This window comes from Rhinoraja longicauda, chromosome 2, assembly GCF_053455715.1.
Source record: "Rhinoraja longicauda isolate Sanriku21f chromosome 2, sRhiLon1.1, whole genome shotgun sequence".
Classification (NCBI taxonomy): domain Eukaryota; kingdom Metazoa; phylum Chordata; class Chondrichthyes; order Rajiformes; family Arhynchobatidae; genus Rhinoraja; species Rhinoraja longicauda.
The window spans coordinates 5278126-5303606 of NC_135954.1; the positions used below are offsets into that span (position 1 = coordinate 5278126).

Below are 25481 nucleotides of genomic sequence, written 5' to 3' on the forward strand. Positions count from 1 at the left end.
CATGGCTGGTGTATCTTTCACTCTCAAACCCATTCTCCCGCCTTCTCCCCATAACCTGTGACACCCGCACTGATCAAAAATCTGTCAACCTCCGCCTTAAAACTATCCATTGACTTGGCCTGCACAGCTGTCCGAGGCAATGAATCCCACAGATTCACCACCCTCTGACTAAAGAAATTCTTCCCCATTTTTCTAAAGGTACGCCCTATTGCAATTTTCTAATGGCACATCCCCCTTTTTAAAGGATGTCGTATTTCAAGAAACACTAAACTTCATGAACCATTCAAAGTGCGCATCCTAGATGTTCACTCCAAGAAGGTCAGTTAAGCCTAGATTATGATGAAATGGGAAAGGTTCCCTTTGGGGCCCTTGTATAAATGTCTCAGTAAACGCGTTACAGCAGTAACAGCACTTATTTACTTGATAAATAGACAATAGGTGCAGGAGTAGGATATTCGGCCCTTCGAGCCAGCACCGCCATTCAATGTGATCATGGCTGATCATTCTCAATCAGTACCCCGTTCCTGCCATCTCCCCATACCCCCTGACTCCGCTATCCTTAAGAGCTCTCTCCAGCTCTCTTGAATGCATTCGGAGAATTGGCCTCCACTGCCTTCTGAGGCAGAGAATCCCACAGATTCACAACTCTCTGACTGAAAAAGTTTTTCCTCATCTCAGTTCTAAATGGCCTACCCCTTATTCTTAAACTGTGGCCCCTTGTTCTGGACTCCCCCAACATTGGGAATATGTTTCCTGCCTCTAACGTGTCCAACCCCTTAATAATCTTATACGTTTCGATAAGATCTCCTCTCATCCTTCTAAATTCCAGTGTATACAAGTCTAGTCGCTCCAGTCTTTCAACATATGATAGTCCCGCCATTCCGGGAATTAACCTAGTAAACCTACGCTGCACGCCCTCAATAGCAAGAATCTAAGTAAGCAATCTCAGTCATACAGCACATCAACAGACCCTTCGGTCCAACATGCCCATGCTAACCAAGATGTCCCATCAACACTAGCTACGGGTGCTGCCTGTACGGAGTTAGATTTTTTTTTTTAGAGATACAGCGCGGAAACAGGCCCTTCGGCCCACTGAGTCCGCGCCGCCCAGCGATCCCCACACATTAACACTATCCTACACACACTTGGGACAAATTTTACATTTACCCAGTCAATTAACCTACATACCTGTACATCTTTGGAGTGTGGGAGGAAACCGAAGATCTCGGAGAAAACCCACGCAGGTCACGGGGAGAACGTACAAACTCCGTACAGACGGCGCCCGTAGTCGGGATCAAACCCGAGTCTCCGGCGTTGCATTCGCTGTAAGGCAGCAACTCTGCCGCTGCGCCACCGTGTCAGAGTCTGAACGTTCTCCCTGTGACCACATGGGTCTTCTCCGGGTGCTCTGGTTTCCCCCCACACTCCAAAGATGTACAGGTTTGTAAGTTAATTGGCTTCGGTAAAATTGTAATTTGCCCTTAGCATGTGGGTTAGAGCTAGTGTACAGGGGGTTGGGGAGGGAAGGGATCGCTGGTCGGTGTGATTAAACGACCCCAGGAATTTAACTGGTACAGGACATCCAAATTACTTGCCGTGTCTTGGAACTGTCAGTTTTATTTGCCAATTGAACGGGAGTCTGGGTTCCAGCTTCTCCATTGCAATGTGGAGTTTATTAACCTCATTAGGTTTAGTTTATTGTCACACGTACCGAGGATGAGTGAAAAGCTTCTTTGTCACGTGCTATCCAGTCAAGCGGAAAGACAATACACAGTTACAATCTAGCTGTCCACAGTATAGATACAGGATAACGGGTGTAATGTTTAGCGCAAGATAAAGTCTAGTAAAGACTGATGAAAGATAGTCTCAGGGTCTCCAATGGGGTAGATGGTAAGTCAGGACTGCTCTCTAGTTGGTGAGAGGATGGTTCAGTTGCCTGAGTTTCGCTAGGTTTTCATAAATGGCCACAAGTGATCGGGCAAAATAAGTCCGAGATCGACACAGAGTGTTGGAATAACTCAGCGGGTCAGGCAGCATTTCTGGAGAAAAGGAATAGGCGAGATTTCGGGTCAAGACCCTTCTTCAGACTGAGAATCAGGGGAGAGGGAAACTAGAGGCATGAAAAGGTGCAGAACAAATCAGAACCGACAACGATTGCCAAGGTGGCCAATATGGTGATAGAAACATAGAAACATAGAAAATAGGTGCAGGGGTAGGCCATTCGGCCCTTCAAGCCTGCACCGCCATTCAATATGATCATGGCTGATCATCCAACTCAGTATCCCGTACCTGCCTTCTCCCTGATCCCTTTAGGCACAAGGGCCACATCTAACTCCCTCTTAAATATAGCCAATGAACTGGCCTCAACTACCTTCTGTGGCAGAGAATTCCACAGATTCACCACTCTCTGTGTGAAAAAAAACGTTCTCATCTCGGTCCTAAAAGACTTCCCCCTTATCCTTAAACAGTGACCCCTTGTTCTGGACTTCCCCAACATCGGGAACAATCTTCCTGCATCTAGCCTGTCCAACCCCTTAAGAATTTTGCAAGTTTCAATAAGAATACAAACAGTGAAACTAGCAGGACGACAAGGGTGAGGGAAGTACCCCTTTATTATCACTTCCTCCACAGAGATGCTGCCTGACCAGCTGAGATACTTCAGCACTTTACGTCTATCTTTGGGAGAAATCAGCATCTGCAGTTCCTTCCGACAAAATGTTAGTTTTGTTTAATTTAGTTAGTTTATTGTCACGTGTGCCGAGGTACAGTGAAAGCTTTTTGTCGCGTGCCAACCAGTCAGCGGAAAGACAATATACGATTACAATCGAGCCGCCAACAGTGAACAGATACATGATAAAGGGAATAACATGAATAACATTTAGTGCAAGATAAATTCCTATCAAAGATAGTCTGAGGGTTCCAATGAAGGAGATGGTAGATCAGGAAGCATGCAGGTACAGCAGGCAGTGAAGAAAGCCAATGGAATGTTGACCTTCATAACAAGAGGAGTTGAGTATAGGAGCAAAGAGGTCCTTCTGCAGTTGTACAGGGCCCGAGCGAGACCGCACCTGGAGAACTGTGTGCAGTTTTGGTCTCCAAATTTGAGGAAGGATATTCTTGCTGTTGAGGGCGTGCAGCGTAGGTTTACTTGGTTAATTCCCGGAATGGCGGAACTGTCGTATGTTGAAAGACTGGAGCTGCTAGGCTTGTATACACTGGAATTTAGAAGGATGAGAGGGGATTTTATCGAAACATAAAAGATTATTAAGGGGTTGGACACGTTAGAGGCAGGAAACATGTTCCCAATGTTGGGGGAGTCCAGAACCAGGGGCCACAGTTTAAGAATAAGGGGTAGGCCATTTAGAACGGAGATGAGGAAAAACTTTTTCAGTCAGAGAGTTGTAAATCTGTGGAATTCTCTGCCTCAGAAGGTAGTGGAGGCCAATTCTCTGAATGCATTCAAGAGAGAGCTAGATAGAGCTCTTAAGGATAGCAGAGTCAGGGGGTATGGGGAGAAGGCAGGAACGGGGTACTGTTTGAGAATGATCAGCCATGATCACATTGAATGGTGGTGCTGGGTCGAAGGGCCGAATGGCCTCCTCCTGCACCTATTGTCTATCAGCACTGCGCTCTCTGGTTGTGGTAGGGTGGTTCAGTCGCCTGATAACAGCTGGGAAGAGCTTGATAAGAAGCAAAGATACTCGTGGAGCAAGATGGACCACTCCGTCGAAATCGCCTATACTGAAGTGTAGTACGCAAAGGAGCCATTTTAGTAAGCAAAACCCGCCGTCCGTTATGTCTCTCGTAGTGTAATCAGTGTTTTGGGGAAACAGTATGTGCGATGATACCATTAAAATGCAGAATATATCTCATCTATTAATTCACAGATTTTTGTTATTTTTCTTTTTAAATGTTTCTGCAAGTTTCTGTCTACTAAAATGGCGCCGTGACATACTACGGTCTTTAGGGTCGAGTGGTCTATCTTGCTCTGCTCTATTATCTTTGATAAGAAGCCTGAAAATAAGTTTGATGTACAGCACAGTCATCAATCAAGCATACATTGCAATATTTTCTTGCAAGAGTCAATAGACAATAGGTGCAGGAGGAGGCCATTCGGCCCTTCGAGCCAGCACCGCCATTCAACGTGATCATGGCTGATCATTCTCAATCAGTACCCCGTTCCTGCCTTCTCCCCATACCCCCTGACTCCGCTATCCTTAAGAGCTCTATCTAGCTCTCTCTTGAATACATTCAGAGAATTGGCCTCCACTGCCTTCTGAGGCAGAGAATTCCACAGATTCACAACTCTCTGATTGGAAATCTCAGTTCTAAATGGCCTACCCCTTATTCTTAAACTCTGGCCCCTTGTTCTGGACTCCCCCAACATTGGGAACATGTTTCCTGCCTCCAACGTGTCCAACCCCTTAATAATCTTATACGTTTCGATAAGATCTCCTCTCATCCTTCTAAATTCCAGTGTATACAAGCCTAGTCGCTCCAGTCTTCCAACATATGACAGTCCTGCCACACCGGGAATTAACCTAGTAAACCTACGCTGCACGCTCTCAATAGCAAGAATATCTTTCCTCAAATTTGGAGACCAAAACTGCACACAGAACTCCAGGTGCGGTCTCACTAGGGCCCTGTACAACTGCAGAAGGACCTCTTTGCTCCTATACTCAACTCCTCGTGTTATGAAGGCCAACATGCCATTAGCTTTCTTCACTGCCTGCTGTACCTGCATGCTTCCTTTCAGTGACTGATGCACTAGGGCACCCAGATCTCGTTGTACGTCCCCTGTTCCTAACTTGACACCATTCAGATAATACTCTGCCTTCCTATTCCTACCACCAAAGTGGATAACCTCACACTTATCCACATTAAACTGCATCTGCCTTGCATCCGCCCACTCACACAACCTGTCCAAGTCCAAGACAATACTAAAGGAGAAGTTGATTATCTATCGCTGCCATTTACCTGTAAAGTGACTGTGTGCTCCGTTTCCTTTGCATGGTGCGAGGGTGTGGATAGTGCTCCCGTGGCTGGGACTCATGCCGGGACTGTTGAAAGCTCTCGGGCTACCAGGGTAGCTGTCCTGAGACTTTGGGCTTCGGCCTCCCAGACACCGTACTTCACTATCAGTTCCATTCACCATCTCTATAAACTGGCGGACTCTGGCAATAATACAAAGATAAAACGGCTCAAAACTCTGTGCACAGCCCAGATGTGTCGGAACAACAAACCGCAGGTGCTGGTTTAAATCGAAGGTAGACACAAACATGCTGGAGTAACTCAGAGGGTCGGGCAGCATCTCGGGAGAGAAGGAATGGGTGACGTTTCGGGTCGAGACCCTTCTTCCGACTGAAACGTCACCCATTCCTTCTCTCCTGACCCGCTGAGTTACTCCAGCATTTTGTGTCTACCTCTGTATATCGCACGTTACACCAGATTAACCACATATTTCTATCCTAGCTCATTAACTTGTAACTGCTTTAGTTTTACTTGCTTAAAAATACGTTTTATTTTGGGTCAGTGATTGGAAATCTTAACACTAGCGTCGGTCAGCTTTTCCATCTATGCGAACAAGAATCCTACATTGATATATGTAGGAAGGAACTGCAGATGCTAGTTTATACCGAAGATAGACACAAAGTGCTGTTGTAACTCAGTGGGTCAGACAGCATCTCTGGACCCGCACTCCGCCATTCAATCATGGCTGTTCTATCTCTCCCCCCCAACCCCATTCTCCTGCCTTCTCCCCATAACCACTGACACCCGTACTAATCAAGAATCTATCTCTGCCTTAAAAATAGCCATTGACTTGGCCTCCACAGCCTTCTAGAAGCACAGCCTAGAAGCATAGAAAATAGGAGCCAGCACCGCCATTCATTGTGATCATGGCTGATCGTCCACAATCAATAACCCGTGCCTGCCTTCTCCCCATATCCCTTGATTCCACTACCTCCTGGAGCTCTATCTAACTCTCTCTTAAATCCATCCAGTGATTTGGCCTCCACTGCACTCTGTGGCAGAGAATTCCACAAATTCACAACTCTCTGGGTGAAAAAGTTCCTTCTCATCTCAGTTTTAAATGGCCTCCCCTTTATTCTAAGACTGTGGGCCCTGGTTCCCAACATTGGGAACATTTTTCCTGCATCTAGCTTGTCCAGTCCTTTTATAATTTAAATGTTTCTATAAGATCCCCTCTCATCCTGCTCAACTCCAGTGCAGTTTAAACCTAATACAAGCCTAATCTTTTCAATCTTTCCTCATATGACAGTCTGGGGCAAAGAATTCCACAGATTCACCAGCACACTCCAGCACTTTATGTCTATCTCCCACATTGATATCTCCAATTACCTTTAATCGTAGGAAGTTCTAGTTTGTAAGACGCCAAAATGCTCAGTAGATTTTTTTTAGGTTTTGTTTAGGGTTATTGGCACATGCACCAAGGTAGAGTGGAAAGCTTTGTTTTGCATGCTATCAAATAAAATCAGGTAATATCATCAAGTCAAACTCGTTCAACTGGAGTATTGCGTACAGTTTTGGTCTCCTAATCTGAGGAAAGACATTCTAGCCTTAGAGGGAGTACAGAGAAGGTTCACCAGATTGATCCCTGGGATAGCAGGACTTTCATATGAAGAAAGACTGGATAGACTAGGCTTATACTCGCTGGAATTTAGAAGATTGAGGGGGGATCTTATAAAAACGTACAAAATTCTTAAGGGGTTGGAGAGGCTAGATGCGGGAAGATTGTTCCCGATGTTGGGGAAGTCCAGAACCAGGGGTCACAGCTTAAGGATAAGGGGGAAGTCTTTTAGGACCGAGATGAGAACTTTTTTTTCACAGAGTGGTGAGTCTGTGGAATTCTCTGCCACAGAAGGTAGTTGAGGCCAGTTCATTGGCTATATTTAAGAGGGAGTTAGATGTGGCCCTTGTGGCTAAAGGGATCAGGGGGTATGGAGAGAAGGCAGGTACAGGTTACTGAGCTGGATGATCAGCCATGACCATATTGAATGGCGGTGCAGGCTCGAATGGCCTACTCCTGCACCTACTTTCCATGTTTCTAATAGATAGAGCAAAGTGGAACATATAGAGTGCAGAATGTAGTTCTCAGCACTGTAGCTCATCAGTTCCACAGACAATGTCTGCAATGGGTTGAGGTGAGTAAGACAAATTCCAGATTCAGGGACAGTTTCTTCCCAGCTGTTATCAGACAACTGAACCATCCTATCCACAACTGGGGAGCAGCCCTGAGCTACCATCTACCCCATTGGAGACCCTCAGACTATCTTTAAATCAGACTTCACCTTAACGCTGTTCCCTTTATCATGTATCTGTACACCGTGGATGGCTCGATTGTAATCATGAACGGTCTTTCCGCTGAAGGGTTAGCACGTGGCAAAAGCTTTGCACTGTACATCAGTACACGTGACAATAAATGAAACCATTCTGATGCCTGATAGCAGAGGGGAAGTAGCTGTCCCTGAGTTTGGTGGATGCGTGCTTTCCCCTTTTCCCAACGGGAGAGGGGAAAAGGAATGAATGGGGTGGGAGGTAGACACAAAATTCTGGAGTAACTCAGCGGGGCAGGCAGCATCTCTGGAGAGAAGGAATGGGTGATATTTCGGGTCGAGACCCTTCTTTAGACAATGGAGAATGAAGAAGGGTCTCGACCCGAAACGTCACCCGTTCCTTCTCTCCAGAGATGCTGCCTGACCCACTGAGTTACTCCGGCATTTTGTGTCTAGCTTCGATTTAAACCAGCATCTGCAGTTTTCTTTCCTACTGACTGGGATGGGATACGTCTTTGATTAGGTTGGCTGTTTTTACGAGATCGTGAAGTGCAGACGGAGTCAATGGCGGGGAGTTTGGTCTGTGTGAGGGATTGTGCTGCATCCACAACTCTGCAATAAGAGGGCAAAGTAACCCTGGTACCAAATAAATGTTTAGGAATAACATTGTGAATCTGTGGAATTCTTTGCCACAGACGTCTGTGGAGGCCAAGTCAATAGACAATAGGTGCAGGAGGAGGCCATTCGGCCCTTCGAGCCAGCACCGCCATTCAATGTGATCATGGCTGATCATTCTCAATCAGTACCCCGTTCCTGCCTTCTCCCCATACCCCCTGACTCCGCTATCCTTAAGAGCTCTATCTAGCTCTCTCTTGAATGCATTCAGAGAATTGGCCTCCACTGCCTCCTGAGGCAGAGAATTCCACAGATTCACAACTCTCTGACTGAAAAAGTTTTTCTTCATCTCAGTTCTAAATGGCCTACCCCTTATTCTTAAACTGTGGCCCCTTGTTCTGGACTCCCCCAACATTGGGAACATGTTTCCTGCCTCTAACGTGTCCAACCCCTTAATAATCTTATACGTTTCGATAAGATCCCCTCTCATCCTTCTAAATTCCAGTGTATGGGGATATTTTCAGTGGATAGTCAGTGGATATTTTTAAGACAGAGATAGATTCTTGATTAGTACGGGTGTCAGGGGTTACGGGGAGAAGGCAGGAGAATGGGGTTAGGAGGGAGAGATAGATCAGCCATGATTGAATGGCGGAGTAGACTTGTTAGGCCGAGTTGCCTAATTCTACTCATATTCCTTATTACCTTATAACATACTGTGCGCAATTCCTTTGAATTTCTAACTTTAACATAGTGAACAGTGGAAGTCTGCTTTTTCATTAGCCCAATCATTAACAACCATATATTCAGTAAATATCCAGCAGGGCACTGGGAGTGATAAATGAAACCGTCATGCAATGTGGATAGACACTAAACGCTGGAGTCACTCAGCGGGGCGGGCAACATCTCTGGAGAGAAGGAATAGGTGACATTTTGGGTCGAGATCCTTGTGTAGACTGAGAATCAGTGGGGAGAGGAACTGGAGGTATGGAAAGGATCGGAACAAATCAGAGCCCGCACCGATGACCAAGGAAAGCTGGAGCCCACAATGGTCCATTGTTGGCTGTGGAGGAGGTGATAACGAAGGGAGACATGGATGCAAACAGTGGAGCCATCAGGTCGACCAGGGTGGGGGAGGGGCAGAGAGAGAGGGAACGCAAGGGTTATCTGAAATTAGAGAAATCAATATTCATACCGCTGGGGTGTAAGCTGCCCAAGCGAAACAGGAGGTGCCGGTCCTCCGATGTGCGTGTGGCCTCACTCACTCTGACAGTGGAGGAGGCCCAGGTCAGAAAGGTCAGTATGAGAATGTGAATGGGGGTTCAGTGTGGGAATGGGAGTTCATCTCTTCGAGGTCTATGTTTCTATGGAAGGTGGGCTCCACCTTTCCATGGCCATCAGCGCTGGCTCCAATTTGTTCTGAACCTTTTCGCCCCTCTCGTTTCCCTCTCGCCCTGACTCTGTCTGAAGGGTCTCGACCCGCAACGTCGCCTATTCCTTTTCTACAGAGATGCTGTCTGACCCGCTGAGTTACTCCAGCATTTTGTGTCCAACGTCAGTGTGAACCAGCATCTGCATTTTCTCAAACCCCTTCGTGCAAAGTAACAGTGGTAAAGGCATTGTTAGTAACCAGAATGTACAGCAGCTTACTTTAACATGAAAAGGAGGTTGGATTTTCTCTCAAGAAGACCTGGATATAGTTGCAGCGTTGTTTCAATTGCTTCTCCCATTCTTCCAGCCAGTACTAATTTCTGAATTCCTGAAAAGAAAAATCACAAGCTCTCTGAGCCTATCTTCATTGAGAAACTGCAACATTTCTAAAAGTAAACCTAGCAATTATAGACCTATTAGTTTGACGTCTGTGGTGGGAAAATTAATGGAAAAGATACTTAGGGACAATATATATAATTATTTGGATAATCAAGGCCTGATTAGAAACAGTCAACATGGATTTGTGCCTGGAAGGTCATGTTTGACTAATCTTCTTGAATTTTTTGAAGAGGTTACCAGGGAAATTGATAAGGGCAAGGCTGTGGATGTTGTCTATATGGACTTCAGTAAGGCATTTGACAAGGTTCCACATGGAAGGTTGATTAAGAAGGTTAAATCGTTGGGTATTAATAGTGAGGTTGCAAGATGGATTCAACAATGGCTGAATGGGAGATACCAGAGGGTAACGGTTGACAATTGTATGTCAGGTTGGAGGCCAGTGTCTAGTGGAGTGCCCCAAGGATCTGTGTTGGGTCCACTGTTGTTTGTCATTTACATTAATGATCTGGATGATGGTGTGGCAAATTGGATTAGTAAATATGCAGATGATACTAAGATAGGTGGAGTAGTTGATAGTGAGGTAGATTTTCAAAGTCTACAGAGAGACTTGGGCCTTTTGGAAGGGTGGGCTGAAAGATGGCAGATGGAGTTTAATGCTGATAAGTGTGAGGTGCTGCATTTTGGTAGGACAAATCAAAATAGGACGTACAGGGTAAATGGTAGGGAATTGAGGAATGCAGTGGAACAGAGGGATCTGGGAATAACTGTGCATTGTTCCCTGAAGGTGGAATCTCATGTGGATAGGGTGGTGAAGAAGGCGTTTGGTATGCTTGCCTTTATAAATCAGAGCATCGAGTATAGAAGTTGGGATGTAATGTTGAAATTGTACAGGGCATTGGTGAGGCCGAATCTGGAGTATGGTGTGCAGTTCTGGTCGCCAAATTATAGGAAGGATGTCGACAAAATGGAGAGGGTACAGAGGAGATTTACTAGAATGTTGCCTGGGTTTCAGCACTTAGGCTACAGAGAGAGGTTGAACAGGTTGGGTCTTTATTCTTTGGAGCGTAGAAGGTTGAGGGGGGACTTGATAGAGGTTTTTAAAATTATGAGAGGGACGGACAGAGTTGACGTGGGTAGGCTTTTCCCTTTGAGAGTGGGGAAGATTCCAACAAGGGGACATAGCTTCAGAATTGAGGGACAAAGGTTTAGGGGTAACATGAGGGGGAACTTCTTTACTCAGAGGGTTGTGGCTGTATGGAATGGGCTTCCGGTGGAAGTGGTGGAGGCTGGCTCGATTTTATTATTTAAGATTAAATTGGATAGGTATATGGATAGGAGGGGATTGGAGGGTTATGGTCTGAGTGCAGGTAGATGAGACTAGGTCAGGGAGAATGGTCGGCGTGGACTGGTAGGGCCGGACAGGCCTGTTTCCATGCTGTAGTTGTTATATGTTATATGTAATAACGAGAGTAATGAAATAAAGGACATCATTTAGTTTAGTTTAGAGATAAAGCATGGAAACACGCCCTTCGGCCAGCACCGCCATTCAATGTGATCATGGCTGATCATTCTCAATCAGTACCCCGTTCCTGCCCTCTCCCCATACCCCCTGACTCCGCTATCCTTAAGAGCCCAATCTAGTGTAGATAACTACCGTACATTACATATTCCACTGCAGGTAACTCAAGAATGGGCATGCCTTACAATAACTTGCTCACGCATAAACAAATTCCTTGGGCACTATCTCCAATCAACTGAGTTAAATGGAAAGTTTCAATTAATCATCAGCAAAGAGTTTCAAGGTCTTTTTTTTAACTCATAATTACCTGTGCGTGATGGAGACCCTCACAGTTTCAACGTGAGCAATCTCAACAATCCCCATTGTTCACCCATTCCTTAGCATATCTACTTAACACCTGAATATCCCATCGTCCATAAGTGATAGGAGCAGAATTCAGCCCATCAAGTCTACTCCGCCATTCAATCATGGCCGATCTATCCTTCCCTCTCAACGCCATTTTCCTGCATCTTCCCCTGACACCCACACTAATCAAGAATCTATCTCTGCCTTAAAAATATCCATTGACTTGGCCTCCACAGCCTTCTGTGGCAATGAATTCCACAGATCACCCTCTGACTGGGAAATGCCTCCTCATCTCCTTCCTAAAGGAATGTTCTTTAATTCTGAGGCTGTGGCATCTGGTCTGAGACTCTCCCACTACTGGAACCATCCTCTCCACATCCATTCTATCCAAGCCTTTCACTATTCGACCTGGTCACCAGGCTTGACTTCCTCTGAAGATTTTATTTTGACATGTCCCCCCCAATAATTTGGCTATTTACATTTAGTTTAGACATATAGCATGGAAACAAGCCCTTCGGCCCACCGAGTCCACACTGATCTGCGATCACCTGTACACTAGTTCTATCTTAAGGGCGGCATGGTGGCGCAGCGGTAGAGTTGCTGCCTTACAGCGAATGCAGCGCCGGAGACTCAGGTTCGATCCTGACTACGGGCGCCGTCTGTACGGAGTTTGTACGTTCTCCCCATGACCTGCATGGGTTTTCTCCGAGATCTTCAGTTTCCTCCTACACTCCAAAGACGTACAGGTTTGTAGGTTAATTGTCTGGGTAAATGTTTTTTTTTAAATTGTCCCTAGTGTGTGTAGGATAGCGTTAATGTGCGGGGATCGCTGGGCGGCGCGGACACGGTGGGCCGAAGGGCCTGTTTCCACGCTGTATCTCTAAATCTAAATCTAAAAGAAATCCTGCCCACTAGGAGCAATTTACAGAAGCCAATTAACCTACAAACCCAAACCCGTACGTCTTTGGACTGTGGGAGAAAACAGGAGCACCCGTAGAAAGCCCACGTGGTCACAGGGAGAACGCAAATTCCACGCAGAGGTTCGAACCCGGGTCTCTGGCGCTGTAAGGAAGCAATTCTACCACCGCGCCACACTGTGAAAGGAGAAACTGAGCACATTCAGGAGTACTTTATCCACCCCCCCCCCCCACCCCAAATGTGTATAAAATCATGAGAATAGGTAGCGTGAATGTCTAGAGCTTTTACCCAATGTAGGGGAATCAAGAACCAGAGGGGACTAGCAGAGATGGGGCATCTTGGTCGGCAAGGGCAAGTTGGGTTGAAGAAGACATGGGCCAAATGCAGGCAGGTGGGACTCATGTAAATGGGGCATGTTGGTCAGCATGGGCATGCTGGGTTGAAGAGGATATGGGCCAAATGGAGACAGGTGGGACTCATGTAAACGGCGCATCTTGGTCAGCAAGGGCATGTTGGGTTGAAGAGGATATGGGCCAAATGCAGGCAGGTGGGACTCATGTTGGTTGGCATGGGCATGTTGGGCCGAAGGGCCGGTTTCCGTGCTGTTTGACTCTATGACAAATAATCTGATATTTTGAATAATACCACAGAATATAATGAAAGCATAGTTCAATTTACACTCACGTTGTCTATTTTTAATTGATGCTAGCTCCTCTTGAAAAGCTTGCCCTGTGGATCTTGCAAAGGCTTCCGCTGTGGCACAATAACCATGATGCACTAAGTAAGATGAAACCATTCTGGAAATGGAATTAAAGGGAAGAGTTAAACAGCCCACGGTTAACAGCAACACAGTCGTTGCATGCAATGCAACCTTGAAACATTCTGGTGATAATATGATTACTCCAGGCTACACAAGTGCAATAACAGGAAACTCTTACCAAACTACTCAATAAAAATAGTCTTGCAAACAGTTTTTTTTTTCTGCACATTACAACATGCAGGTAATAGGTTTGAGAAAATTAAGACTTTTGTAAACACATATGCAGAATCAGCATCCATGTGCAACATATGTATATACACACACACACACACAAAATTAATACCTTAAATGTTCTGGGGAAAATCTAAACGGAAAATTTGATGTTATCAAACTTGGAAGGATATACAATTAAATGCGCATCTGCTTTTTCTTCCTTCTGCTAATGTGATTTTATCAGTGATTTTACCCGTCAATTAAATCAGAAAGCATTATTTACTTGGGTGATAAATTCGGTTAACATATAGGAGGAAGGAAGATAAGACTTTCTTGCCTTCTGTCACAGTGAGGAATGCGGGTGGGGGGGAAGCCCCTGTGGTGGATGCTTCACGTAGCTGTGTGTCTTATTGCTTTTTTGGTATGACAGTGTGGCAAATCAAATTCCTTGTATGTTTTTATATACTTGGCTAATAAATTAATTACAATACAATATGATGAGCGTTTGTCGGCACTGGGCCTGCACTCGCTGGAGCTTAGAAGGATGAGGAGGGGGGGGACATCATTAAAACTTACCGAATAGTGAAAGGCCTGGATAGAGTGGATGTGGAGAGGATGCTTCCACTAGTGGGAGAGTCTAGGACCAAAGGGCACAGCCTTAGAATAAAAGGATGTACCTTTAGAAGGGAGATGAGGAGGAATTTCTTTAGTCAGAGGGTGGTGAATCTGTGGGATTCATTGCCACAGACGGCAGTGGAGGCCAAGTCAATGGGTATTTTAAAGGTGGTGATTGAGAGATTCGCGATTAGTGCGGGTGTCAGGGGTCACGGGGAGAAGGCAGGAGAATGGGGTCGAGAGGGAAAGGTAGACCAGCCATGATTGAATGGCGGGGTAGACTAGATGGGCCGAATGGCATAATTCTGCTCCTGTAACTTGTGAACATGAACATTTACATGAGAAAGGGCACATACGAGGGAACACAGGCATCATATACATTGAGTGCAAGCATGCATAAGGGACAAACAAGTGAAGGCATGTTCGAGAAACAGGGGGTGGGAGGGGAGGTGAGGAGAATTTACTGCTTTAAGCGATAAGGAATGCATATAAACCAGATTGGATAATTAATACATAACCCAAAGCATAAGATCATCCTTTAATTAAACTTACACTCCAATCTCTGAGCTAATGCAACGGCACAGCACTGAGCTGTTCTTAGCTGCAACCAAAACAACTTTTTTTGTAGCTTTGTGAACCTTGGGGAAGAGGGAAAAAAGAAAGAAAACAAGAGAAAAAGAAAGATTCCTTTGGATAGGAGAGGAGGAGGGTTATTACAATTTCAAATTGCCTGCCCTAGAAATAGTTTCCATCAGTTATCCGTTTGGTTCATTGTCACGTGTACCGAGGTACAGTGAAAAGCTTTTGTTGCGTGCCATCTAGATTGTGCTCTTTCTAGGTTGAGATGCGTGCTATTTTACGTGCTAGGCTCTCTGTCCAGTCAATATCTCCTGTTGAGATTAATTAAAAGGATAGGGCAGAAAGGTCTGAAAATGCAGTTTGCGGCTGAAAATTATTTTCAGTCATTGCGATCAGATATATATATATGTGGTCATAAAAATACTGAAATACGAGCACATACTTTGTAGCATTTAACATCAAGAAACACAATTAGGTTTAATGGATGCACAACAAGATACATCAATTTGAGTTTAGTTTAGCCCATTGTCACGTGTACTGAGGTACAGCGAAAAGCTTTTGTTGCGTGCTACCCAGTCAGCGGAAAGACAATACGTGATTACAATCATGATCACAATCACGGTCAATTTGCAATCAGGTGGTCATCAGGTCAGAGGTGAGAGGAGCAGAATTAGGCCATTCGGCCCATCAAGTCTACTCCGCCATTCAATCACGGCTGATCTACCTCTCCTTCCTAACCCCATTCTCCTGCCTTCTCCCCATAACCCCTGACACCCGTACTAATCAAGAATCTATCGACCTCTGCCTTAAATATATCCACTGACGTGGCCTCCACAGCTCTCCGTGGCAAAGAAACTTGTGGACGTACGAGATTGAAAAAGGCCAGTGCGGAACACGGGGAAAGTGTCACCTACTTTTGAATCATTGTTTGCCATTCCCCCTCGCGATCTCCTGCTGGGAATCTTTCAATCTGGGTCTGAGTTTTAGTTCGCCATTCCCGCATGTAGTCCTCTATATCAAAGACAAACGGAAGCTGGCCAAAGTTAGCATCGATCACCTCTCCAGGCGTTTGCAGTCCGACTGTGGGATACAAATTTGGCTGAATAAGAGAAAAAAAGAGTCACTTTGCAAGCTTCAAACTCTTCAACTGGTCCAGTAGTTCAGTTAAGCTTATTATCACGTGTACTGAGGTACAATGAAAAGCTTTAGTTGCATGTTAATCAGTCCGCGGAAAGACTCTACATGATTACAATTGAGCCATTCACAGTGCACAGATACATAAAAGGAATAACGTGAATAACATTTAGTGCAAGATAAAGCCAGTAAAGTCTCATCAAAGATAATCCAATGAGGTAGATAACAGTTCAGGACTGATCTCTAGTAATTCCCTTGTCGACAATGATTATGTAAACACAGCAAATTTTGGAAACCCTTGACACAAAATGCTGGAGTAAACTCAGCGAGTCAGGCAGCATCTCTGGAGAAAAGGAATAGATGCCGTTTCGGGTCAATAGACAATAGGTGCAAGAGTAGGCCATTCAGCCCTTCGAGCCAGCACCACCATTCAATGCGATCATGGCTGATCACTCTCAATCAGTACCCCGTTCCTGCCTTCTCCCCATACCCCCTCACTCCGCTATCCTTAAGAGCTCTATCCAGCTCTCTCTTGAAAGCATCCAATGAACTGGCCTCCACTGCCTTCTGAGGCAGAGAATTCCACACCTTCACCACTCTCTGACTGAGAGTCTCTGACCCTTGCTCAGACCGTAGGTCAGGGGAGATGGAAACTAGAGGTGCAAAAAGCTTCAGAACAAATCAGAGCCGGCATCGATGACTCAGGAAAGATGGAGCCCACAATGGAGCCCACTGTGGAAGAAGGGATACAAACAGTGAAACTAGCAAGATGACTAGGGTGAGAGGGGGATAGAGAGAAAGGGAATGCAAGGTGTACTTGAAATTAGAGAAATCAATATTCATATGGCGCCAGAGACACGGGTTCGATCCTGACTATGGGTGCTGTCTGTACAGAGCTTGTAGGTTCTCTCTGTGACCGCATCGGCCCCACACTCCAAAGGAGTACAGGTTTGGAGGTTAATTGGCTTCGGTAAAGATCATAAATTGCCCCTCGTGTGTAGGGTAGTGCTAGTGTACGGGGTGGTCGCTGGTCAGCGAGGACTTGGTGGGCCGATGGCCGTGTTTCCGCGCTGTATCTCTAAACTGAGCAAGTATGATAATAAAAATAGCAATTTCCACTGCAAAAAAAGACCAGAGGTGAAAAAATGGTGCCAATTTTACACCAAATACACTTGTTCCATATTCCCAGTTTACAGATTATTCCAAGGCATCTACTATCTTGAAACCATAACTGTACATCCGGGATTATAGTTTCTAAACCACCAGCTGAGAATGTTATTAGCTGCTCAATAATCCCAGTGGAGAAAAGCAATTTTCCGCAGACATGCTCAATAACAACTCATCTCTGTCAAACCACCTACACACCAAGATGAACTTAGAGATTAAACAACTGTGCCATAGCTCATAAATTCTAGGAGCAGAACGAGTTTAATGGAACGTTTCCAGACATGTGCCAGCTCGGCTGTAATTCCCTTAATCCCTACATGTGAAAAAGATAATACTGCAATATTAATTTATTTAAAATTGACAATCCTCATGCCTAAGATGGAAAAAAAAATGTATGGCAATTATAGCATTTAAATACATAGACTGTGCATGCAGTTCATAAGTTATAGGAGCAGAATTAGGCCAGTCAACCCAGTGAGTCCACTCTGCCATTCAATCATGGCTGATCTATCTTTCCCTCTCAACCCCATTCTCTTTCCTTTTCCCCCCATCCCTGACACCCACACTAATCACGAATATGTCTATCTCAGCCTTAAATATATCCACTGACTTGGCCTCCACAGGCGTCTGTGGCAATAAATTCCACAGATTCACCACCCTCTGACTAAAGAAATTCCTTCTTATCTCCTTTCTAAAGGTACGTCTTTTTATTCTGAGGCTGTGGCCTCTGGTTCCAGACTCCCCCACAAGTGAAAACATCCACTCCACATCCACTACCCAGGCCTTTCACTATTCGGTAAGTTTCAATGAGGTCCCCCCCTTCCTCATCCTTCTAAACTACAGCGAGTAGAGGCGAGTTTTCTTCTCCCCTTCATTCACGTGTCATTTTACATTTTTTGCTACCTCTTGATACACCCAAATCCACACGAACATAACACTGGTGGTGTTTTCCAGGGAATTAGGGCTTATAATTTTGCCGATCATCAGTACAGAGCTCTGTATAATAGGATTTCTACACAACAATCAGGCGTTAGCATTAGGACATCGAAGGGTTCAATTGGCGGGGCAGCCTCAAAAAGGTGGCAAGCAACAAGGACCACACCACCCTGGCCACACGCTCATTTCACTCCTACCATCAGACGGTCAAATCCCTGGAAGACTTTGACCCTGAGACTGAGTGGCGCAGAGTCTGGAAAGATGCCAACACCAACGACGGAGAGGCCATCACAGACCCCACAGTGAAGCCACCGGGATTTGACCCCCATCGCAAGCAACGGCTAACCCTGAACAGCATCCGCACCCTCCATGCCAGAACAGCCCATCACCTGCACAAGTGGGAGATGACAGACAGACAGCCCTGCTTGTGACTGCGGATATCCAAACCAGACCAGCCCACGCATCATGAATGACTGCTCACTGAGGCTTTTCCCTGGTGGCATCAAGGCCACCCACACAGCGACTGATGCTGCCCTGGCCTGGATGTCTACCCTTGACCTACAACTTTAGGCTGGGCACGTCTCATGTAAGAGAGAGGGAGAGAGAGGTCAGAAGGTATGTATGTCTGAAAATCAGTTTCTAAATTGTTTCTTCCCAACAACCGCCAGGCTCTTGACTACGGGTGCTGCACTGTAAGGAGTTTGTACGTTCTCCCCGTGACCTGCGTGGGTTTTCTCCGAGATCTTCGGTTTCCTCCCACACTCCAAAGACGTACAGGTATGTAGGTTAATTGGCTGGGTAAATGTAAAAAAAATTGTCCCTAGTGGGTGTAGGATAGTGTTAATGTGCGGGGATCACTGGGCGGCATGGACTTGGTGGGCCGAAAAGGCCTGTTTCCGGCTGTATATATATGATATGATATGATATGACAATACTAACAGATGAACTTTGGACCGTAGGTCTGAGGACTTTTTGCACTAGTTTTTTTAAACTTTGCTTTAGACTTTAGACATACAGTGCGGAAACAGGCCCTTCGGCCCACTGAGTCCGCACCGAACAACGGTCACCCCATACACTAACACTGTCCCACACAATGTGGACAATTTACAATTTTACCGAAGACAAAATGACTAGAATGATGTCCGCCACCAATTTTCCAGCAACTGGTGGATCCGGCACCTCCTTCAATCTGGACAAAATTACAAGAGCGCAATTAAAATCCTCCCCGGAAATTCAGGAAAAAAACAGTAGCCCCCACAATTAAAATGTGGATTACAGAAATGACCGAGACCTTGCATTTGGAAAAAAATAAGGTTTGTCTTAATTGACAAACCAGATCTATTTTTTTTTAAATTTGGTCTCCATTTATTGAATTTTTAAAAAAGTAAATGGGTTTGACACAAAACTAAAATTTAAAACTAAAGTTAAAACTTGAGTTTAGGGTTGGATGTACAACTATAATCATCGCCTCCCGGATCTATCCCCATAACCTTTATATTTGTAATTCTCTTTCTTCCTTGCTAATAAAAATAAAAATAAAATATATATTTAAAAAATCCTCCCCCCCCCCCCCCCCCGAAAATGTGGCGCCTAGACCAGGTGAGGCGACCAATCTCGACCTCATCGGGACGTCCAACTCGATCGGCGGGTGTGATTTGCCCTCTGCGGCCGGGGCGCTGGAACTCCGGCACGGCGACTAACACTATCCTGCACACTAGGGACAATTCACAATTTTTACCAAAGCCAATTAACCTACAAACCTGTACAACTCGAGTGTGGGAGGAAACTAGAGCACCCAGAGGAAACCCACGGGGAGGACATACAATAGACAATAGGTGCAGGAGGAGGCCATTCGGCCCTTCGAGCCAGCACCGCCATTCAACGTGATCATGGCTGATCATTCTCAATCAGTACCCCATTCCTGCCTTCTCCCCCGACTGCTATCCTTAAGAGCTCTATCTAGCTCTCTCTTGAAAGCATTCAGAGAATTGGCCTCCACTGCCTTCTGAGGCAGAGAATTCCACAGATTCACAACTCTGACTGAAAAAGTTTTTCCTCATCTCCGTTCTAAATGGCCTACCCCTTATTCTTAAACTGTGGCCCCTTGTTCTGGACTCCCCCAACATTCTCTATACCCACAGAGAGGCTTGTATTCTCGATACCTCCGGGGAGGATTTTAATTGCGCTCTTGTAATTTTGTCCAGATTGAAGGAGGTGCTGGATCCACCAGTTGCTGGAAAATTGGTGGTGGACTTTTATTTAGTCATTCTAGTCAAACTCTACACCCACAGCACAGGATCGAACCTGGGGCTCTGGCGCTGGAAGTAATTAAAATGAGAGAATTCAACGTTTATTGCACTGGGTTGTCAGCTGCAAATTTGTTTGCAGGTTCCAATTTGTGTGTGGCCTTGCTCTGGCAATTTGAGGTGGCCCAGGGCAGAAAGATCAGTATGGGAATGGGAAGGGGCATCAAAATGGTTGGCAACCGGGAGATCCAGTGGACCTTGGCAGATCGAGCACGTGTTTGGCAAAATGGTGGCCAAATCTAATCTTGGTCTCGCCGATGGTTAGGAGACCACATCGGGTACACTGGATGCACTAGATGATGTTTATGGAACATTTATTGAGGGGAGCAAATTATTGGCGGCACAGTAGTAGAGTTGCTGCCTTACAGTGCCAGAGACCCAGGTCAGATCCTGATCACGGGTGCCGACTGTACAGAGTCATAGAGTGATACAGTGTGGAAACAGGCCCTTCGGCCCAATTTGCCCACACCGGCCAACAGTGTCCCAGCTACACTAGTCCTAACTGCCTGCGTTTGGTCCATATCCCACCAAACCTATCCTATCCATGTACCTGTCTAACTGTTTCTTAAAAGATGGGATAGTCCCAGCCTTAACTACCTCCTCTGGCAGCTTGTTCCATGCACCCACCACCCTTTGTGTGAAAAGGTTACCCCTCAGATTCCTATTAAATCTTTCCCCCTTCACCTTGAACCTATGTCCTCTGGTCCTCGATTCCCCTACTCTGGCAAGAGACTGTGCATCTACCCATCTATTCCTCTCAAGATTTTGTACACCTCTATAAGATCATCCCTCATCCTCCTGTGCTCCAAGGAATAGAGAACCAGACTACTCAACCTCTCCCTTTAGCTCACACCCTCTAGTCCTGGCAACATCCTCGTAAATCTTTTCTAAACCCTTTCAAGCTTGACAATATCTTTCCTATAACATGGTGCCCAGAACTAAACACAATATTCTAAATGCGATCTCACAAATGTCTTATACAACTGCAACATGACCTCCCAACTTCTACACCGATCAGCCATAACATTATGACCTGATGAGCTAAAACATTATGACCACCTGCCTAGTATGCTGTTGGTCCTCTGTGTGCAGCCCCATACGCAGCAGGGTGCAATGCACTATGTATTGTGACACATTCCTCCCGTGACCACCATTAACATTTTCTGTGACTTGTGCCACAGTCGACCTTCTGTCGGTTCGGACCAGACGGGATAGCCTTCGTTGCCCTCGCGCATCGATGAGCCTTGGGCGCCCGACACCCAGTCGCCGGTTTGTGGTTTGTCCCTCCTCGGACCACTGTCGGTAGGTATTCACCACTGCTGACCGGGAGCACCCCACAAGCCTTGTCGTTTCAGAGATGCTCTGACCCAGCCGTCTGGCCATAACAATTTGGCCCTTGTCAAAGTCGCTCAGATCTTTACTCCTGCCCATTTCTCCTGCATCCAACACATCAACTCCAAGAACTGACTATTCACTTGCTGCCTAATATATCCCACCCCTTGACAGGTGCCATAGTAACAAGATAATCAATGTTATTCACTTCACCAGTCAGTGGTCATAATGTTTTGGCTGATCGGTGTATACTCAAAACTCTGACTGATGAAGGCCAATGTGCCAAAAGCCTTTTTGACCACCTTATCTACCTGTGACTCGACCTTCATGGAACCATGCACCTCATGACACTCGTGTCAAGCCGATGACACTCAGCTTTACCTCCCCCTGAAACCCAACAACCAGTCAAATTTAAACAGCCTCTTACACTGCCTTGAGGACATAAAATGTTGGATGGCACAGAACTTCCTCCAATTAAATGAGAGCAAGTCTGAGGTCATCCTATTCGGCCCCCCTGACTCCATCAAATCGATAACAGGCAGTCTTGGAAGTCTATCCTGCCTAGTCAAACCGCATGTCAAAAACCTCGGCATGATATTTGACTCTGCATTAAAATTTGATAAGCAAGTCAACGCTGTGGTAAAAGTCAGCTTCTTCCAACTTCGAACCATAGTTAAAATCAAACCTTTCCTCCAATTCGACGACACAGGAAAAAATCATTCACGCTTTCATTTCCTCCCGCCTAGACTACTGCAACTCCCTATACACTGGGATCAGCCAATCTTCCCTGTCCCGCCTGCAACTGGTCCAAAACGCCGCAGCGAGACTCCTGACGGGTACCCGTAAAAGGGACCACATCACCCCGATTCTGGCCTCTCTCCACTGGCTCCCTGTACGGTACAGAATCAACTTCAAGCTCCTCCTATTCACGTATAAAGCCCTAAATGGACATTCCCCCCCCCCACATCAAAAATCTTCTAACCCACCTCTCTAACTCCAGGTCCCTCAGGTCGGCCGACTTGGGGCTACTCACTATCCCGCGGTCTAGGCTTAAGCTCAGGGGTGACCGCGCTTTTGCGGTTGCAGCTCCTAGACTGTGGAACAGCATCCCTCTCCCCATCAGAACTGCCCCCTCCATCGACTCCTTTAAGTCCAGGCTCAAAACCTATTTCTACTCCTTAGCGTTTGAGGCTCATTGAGGAGGCGCTGTGAACTGTTTGCGTGCTACTGTATGTTTCATTTTTTTTTTTTTTCCTTAGTACCTAATCAGATGTACAGCACTTTGGTCAATGTGGGTTGTTTTTAAATGTGCTGTACAAATAAAATTGACTTGACTTGACTTGCACTCCTAGAGCTCTCTGCTCTACAACAGAGGCCTACCATTTACTGTGTAGGTCCTGCCCTTGTTCGACGTCCCAAAATGCAACACCTCACACTTTTCTGTATTAAATTCCTTTAACCATTCCTCCGCCCACCTGGCCAATCGATCCAGATCCTGCTGCAATCGTTCACAACCATCTCCACTATCTGCAAACTTGCTAAACTTGCCCTGTATGTTCTCATCCAAATCATTGATGTAGATGACAAACAGTAACGGGCCCAGCACCGAACCCTGAGGCACACCACTAGTCACAGGCCTCCAGTCTGCTCTGCTTCCTTCCATGGAGCCAATTTGCTATCCATTCAGCTTTCTCTCCTTGGATCCCATGCGATCTAACCTTCAAGAGAAGCCTACCATGCGGAACCTTGTCGAATTGTACATTCTCTGTGACCGTGTGGGTTTTCTCCAGGTGCTCTGGTTTCCTCCTACTCTCCAAAGGCGTGCGGGTTTGTAGATTAATTGGCTTCTGTAAATTGTAAATTGCCCTAGTTTGCAGGATAGTGCTGGTGTACAGGGTGAATCGCTGGTCGGCACAGACTTGGTGGGCCGAGGGGCCCGTTTGCCTCTAAAGTCTTTACCTCTAAAGTCCGGCATTTTTTGATAATAAACCTGCTTCTCAATGAAATGGGTATTAACTCTTGAGCAACCATCATTTTTAAAACCTCTGCCCACAGGTTTAGTGATGAAAGACTGCTGAAATATTACTATTGTTTAAAGGGGTAGAAAGGGATAAAGTGACTAATTACAGGCCAGAGAGCCAAACACCAACAATAGGCAGACTGGCGTGGGCGGACCGAGCGCCAAGTGTTCTGCGAAATGGACGCTGAGTCTGTGCTTGGTCTCCCTGATGTACAGGAGGCCACATCGCGAACACCGGATGCAGTAGGTGACGTTTGACGACGTTCTCCTCCTCTCTCCAACAGGGGTTCTGAGAGACCCTCTCTCACCGCTCCCTCCTCGACCATATCTGCTGCCCTCATTTCAGTTTAGTTTATCGTTCTGCGCACCATCATGTTTATCGTCACGTGTGCAATGGGAGAGGGGAGTAGAGGGAGTGGCCAGGGTGTGACTCGTCCTTGATTATGCTGCTGGCCTTGCCGAGGCAGAGTGAGGTGTAAATGGAGTCAAAGGAAGGGAGGTTGGTTTTGTGTGATGGTCTGGGCTGCGTCCACATGCTCTACAAACATATTCAGTCTGAAGAAGGGTCCCGACCCGAAACAACACCTATTCATGCTCTCCAGAGATGCTGCCTGATCAGCCAAGTTACTCCAGCACTTTGTGTCCTTTTATTGAATTTCAAAGTTCGGTTCAGGAATAAATGAGAAGCGGCACTGAGCATAGTGTTAAAAAACCCCAAACTTATCAGAAACTGTTCAATTAAAAATGGACAAAGAATAGCAAAAGCTGAACTATTAAAACAAAATAGGCAGTACGTGGCAGGTGTAGCGGTAGAGTTGCTACCTTACAGCACCAGTGACCCAGGTTCGATCCTGACTACAGATGCTGTCTGTACGGAGTTTGTACGTTCTTTGCGTGGGTTTTCTCTGGGTGCCCCAGTTTCCACCCACACTCTAAAGACCCCTGGTTTGTAGGTTAATTAGATGAAAGAATGTGTTGACTAGGCTTGTATTCACTGGAATTTAGAAGGATGAGAGGGGATCTTATAGAAACATATAAAATTCTGAAGGGATTGGATAGGCTAGATGCAGGAAAAATGGTCCCGATATTGGGGGAGTCCAGAACCAGGGGTCACAGTTTAAGAATAAGGGGTAGGCCATTTAGGATTGAGATGAGGAAAAACCTCTTCACCCAAAGAGTTGTGAATTTGTGGAATTCTCTGCCACAGAAGGCAGTGGATGCCAATTTACTGGATGTTTTCAAGAGAGAGTTAGATATAGCTTTTAGGGCCAACGGAATTAAGGGATATGGGGAGAAAGCAAGAATGAGGTACTGATTTTAGATGATCAGCCATGATCATATTGAATGGCTCGAGGGGCCATACTCTCTATGTTTCTATGTTCTAATTAACTTGGTAAAATTGTAAATTGTCCTTCGTGTGTCGGATAGTGCTAGTGTGCGGGGTGATCGCTGGTCGGCGTGGACTCGATGGGCCGAAGGGCCTGTTTCGGTGCTGTATCTCTAAGCTGAACTGAAAGATCGAATGCAAATCCCAGAAAGATACTTTATCCCCAAATGACGTGCAACTCTGCCCCAATGCAATTTGTGCTCTTCTCTTTATTCCACACAAGTCGTCAGATCCACTGAGCTGAATTATTCATTTGATGTCAGAACAATCCTGGCTGAAGAATAGATGGGAGGCCTCAGCTGAGAGAAATTCTAATCAATTGTCAGGATCAACTGGGTTGTGTGAAGTGTGATGTTTGCTGATATCTATAAATCCTTGTTCGTTATTCCAATTATAAAGAGGGCAGATGGGTGCAAAAGGCACTTTTGCACATAGAATACCCAAAATTAAAACAAGGCCACTTATCATATCATATCATATATATACAGCCGGAAACAGGCCTTTTCGGCCCTCCAAGTCCGTGCCGCCCAGCGATCCCCGTACATTAACACTATCCTACACCCACTAGGGACA

General features: G+C 45.8%; 1 protein-coding gene across 1 annotated transcript in view; it reads right to left on the bottom strand.

The window, feature by feature from the left end:
• The window catches only part of ranbp9 (RAN binding protein 9), a 93356-nt gene that overhangs the window by 21069 nt on the left and 46806 nt on the right, over window positions 1-25481 (bottom strand). The window contains exons 6-9 of the mRNA XM_078414398.1: window positions 15541-15725; window positions 13144-13256; window positions 9558-9666; window positions 4978-5174 (exon numbers count right to left, since the gene is read on the bottom strand). Of these exons, the coding sequence (XP_078270524.1) occupies window positions 4978-5174; window positions 9558-9666; window positions 13144-13256; window positions 15541-15725 (604 nt within the window). The remainder of the gene's footprint in view (window positions 1-4977; window positions 5175-9557; window positions 9667-13143; window positions 13257-15540; window positions 15726-25481) is intronic.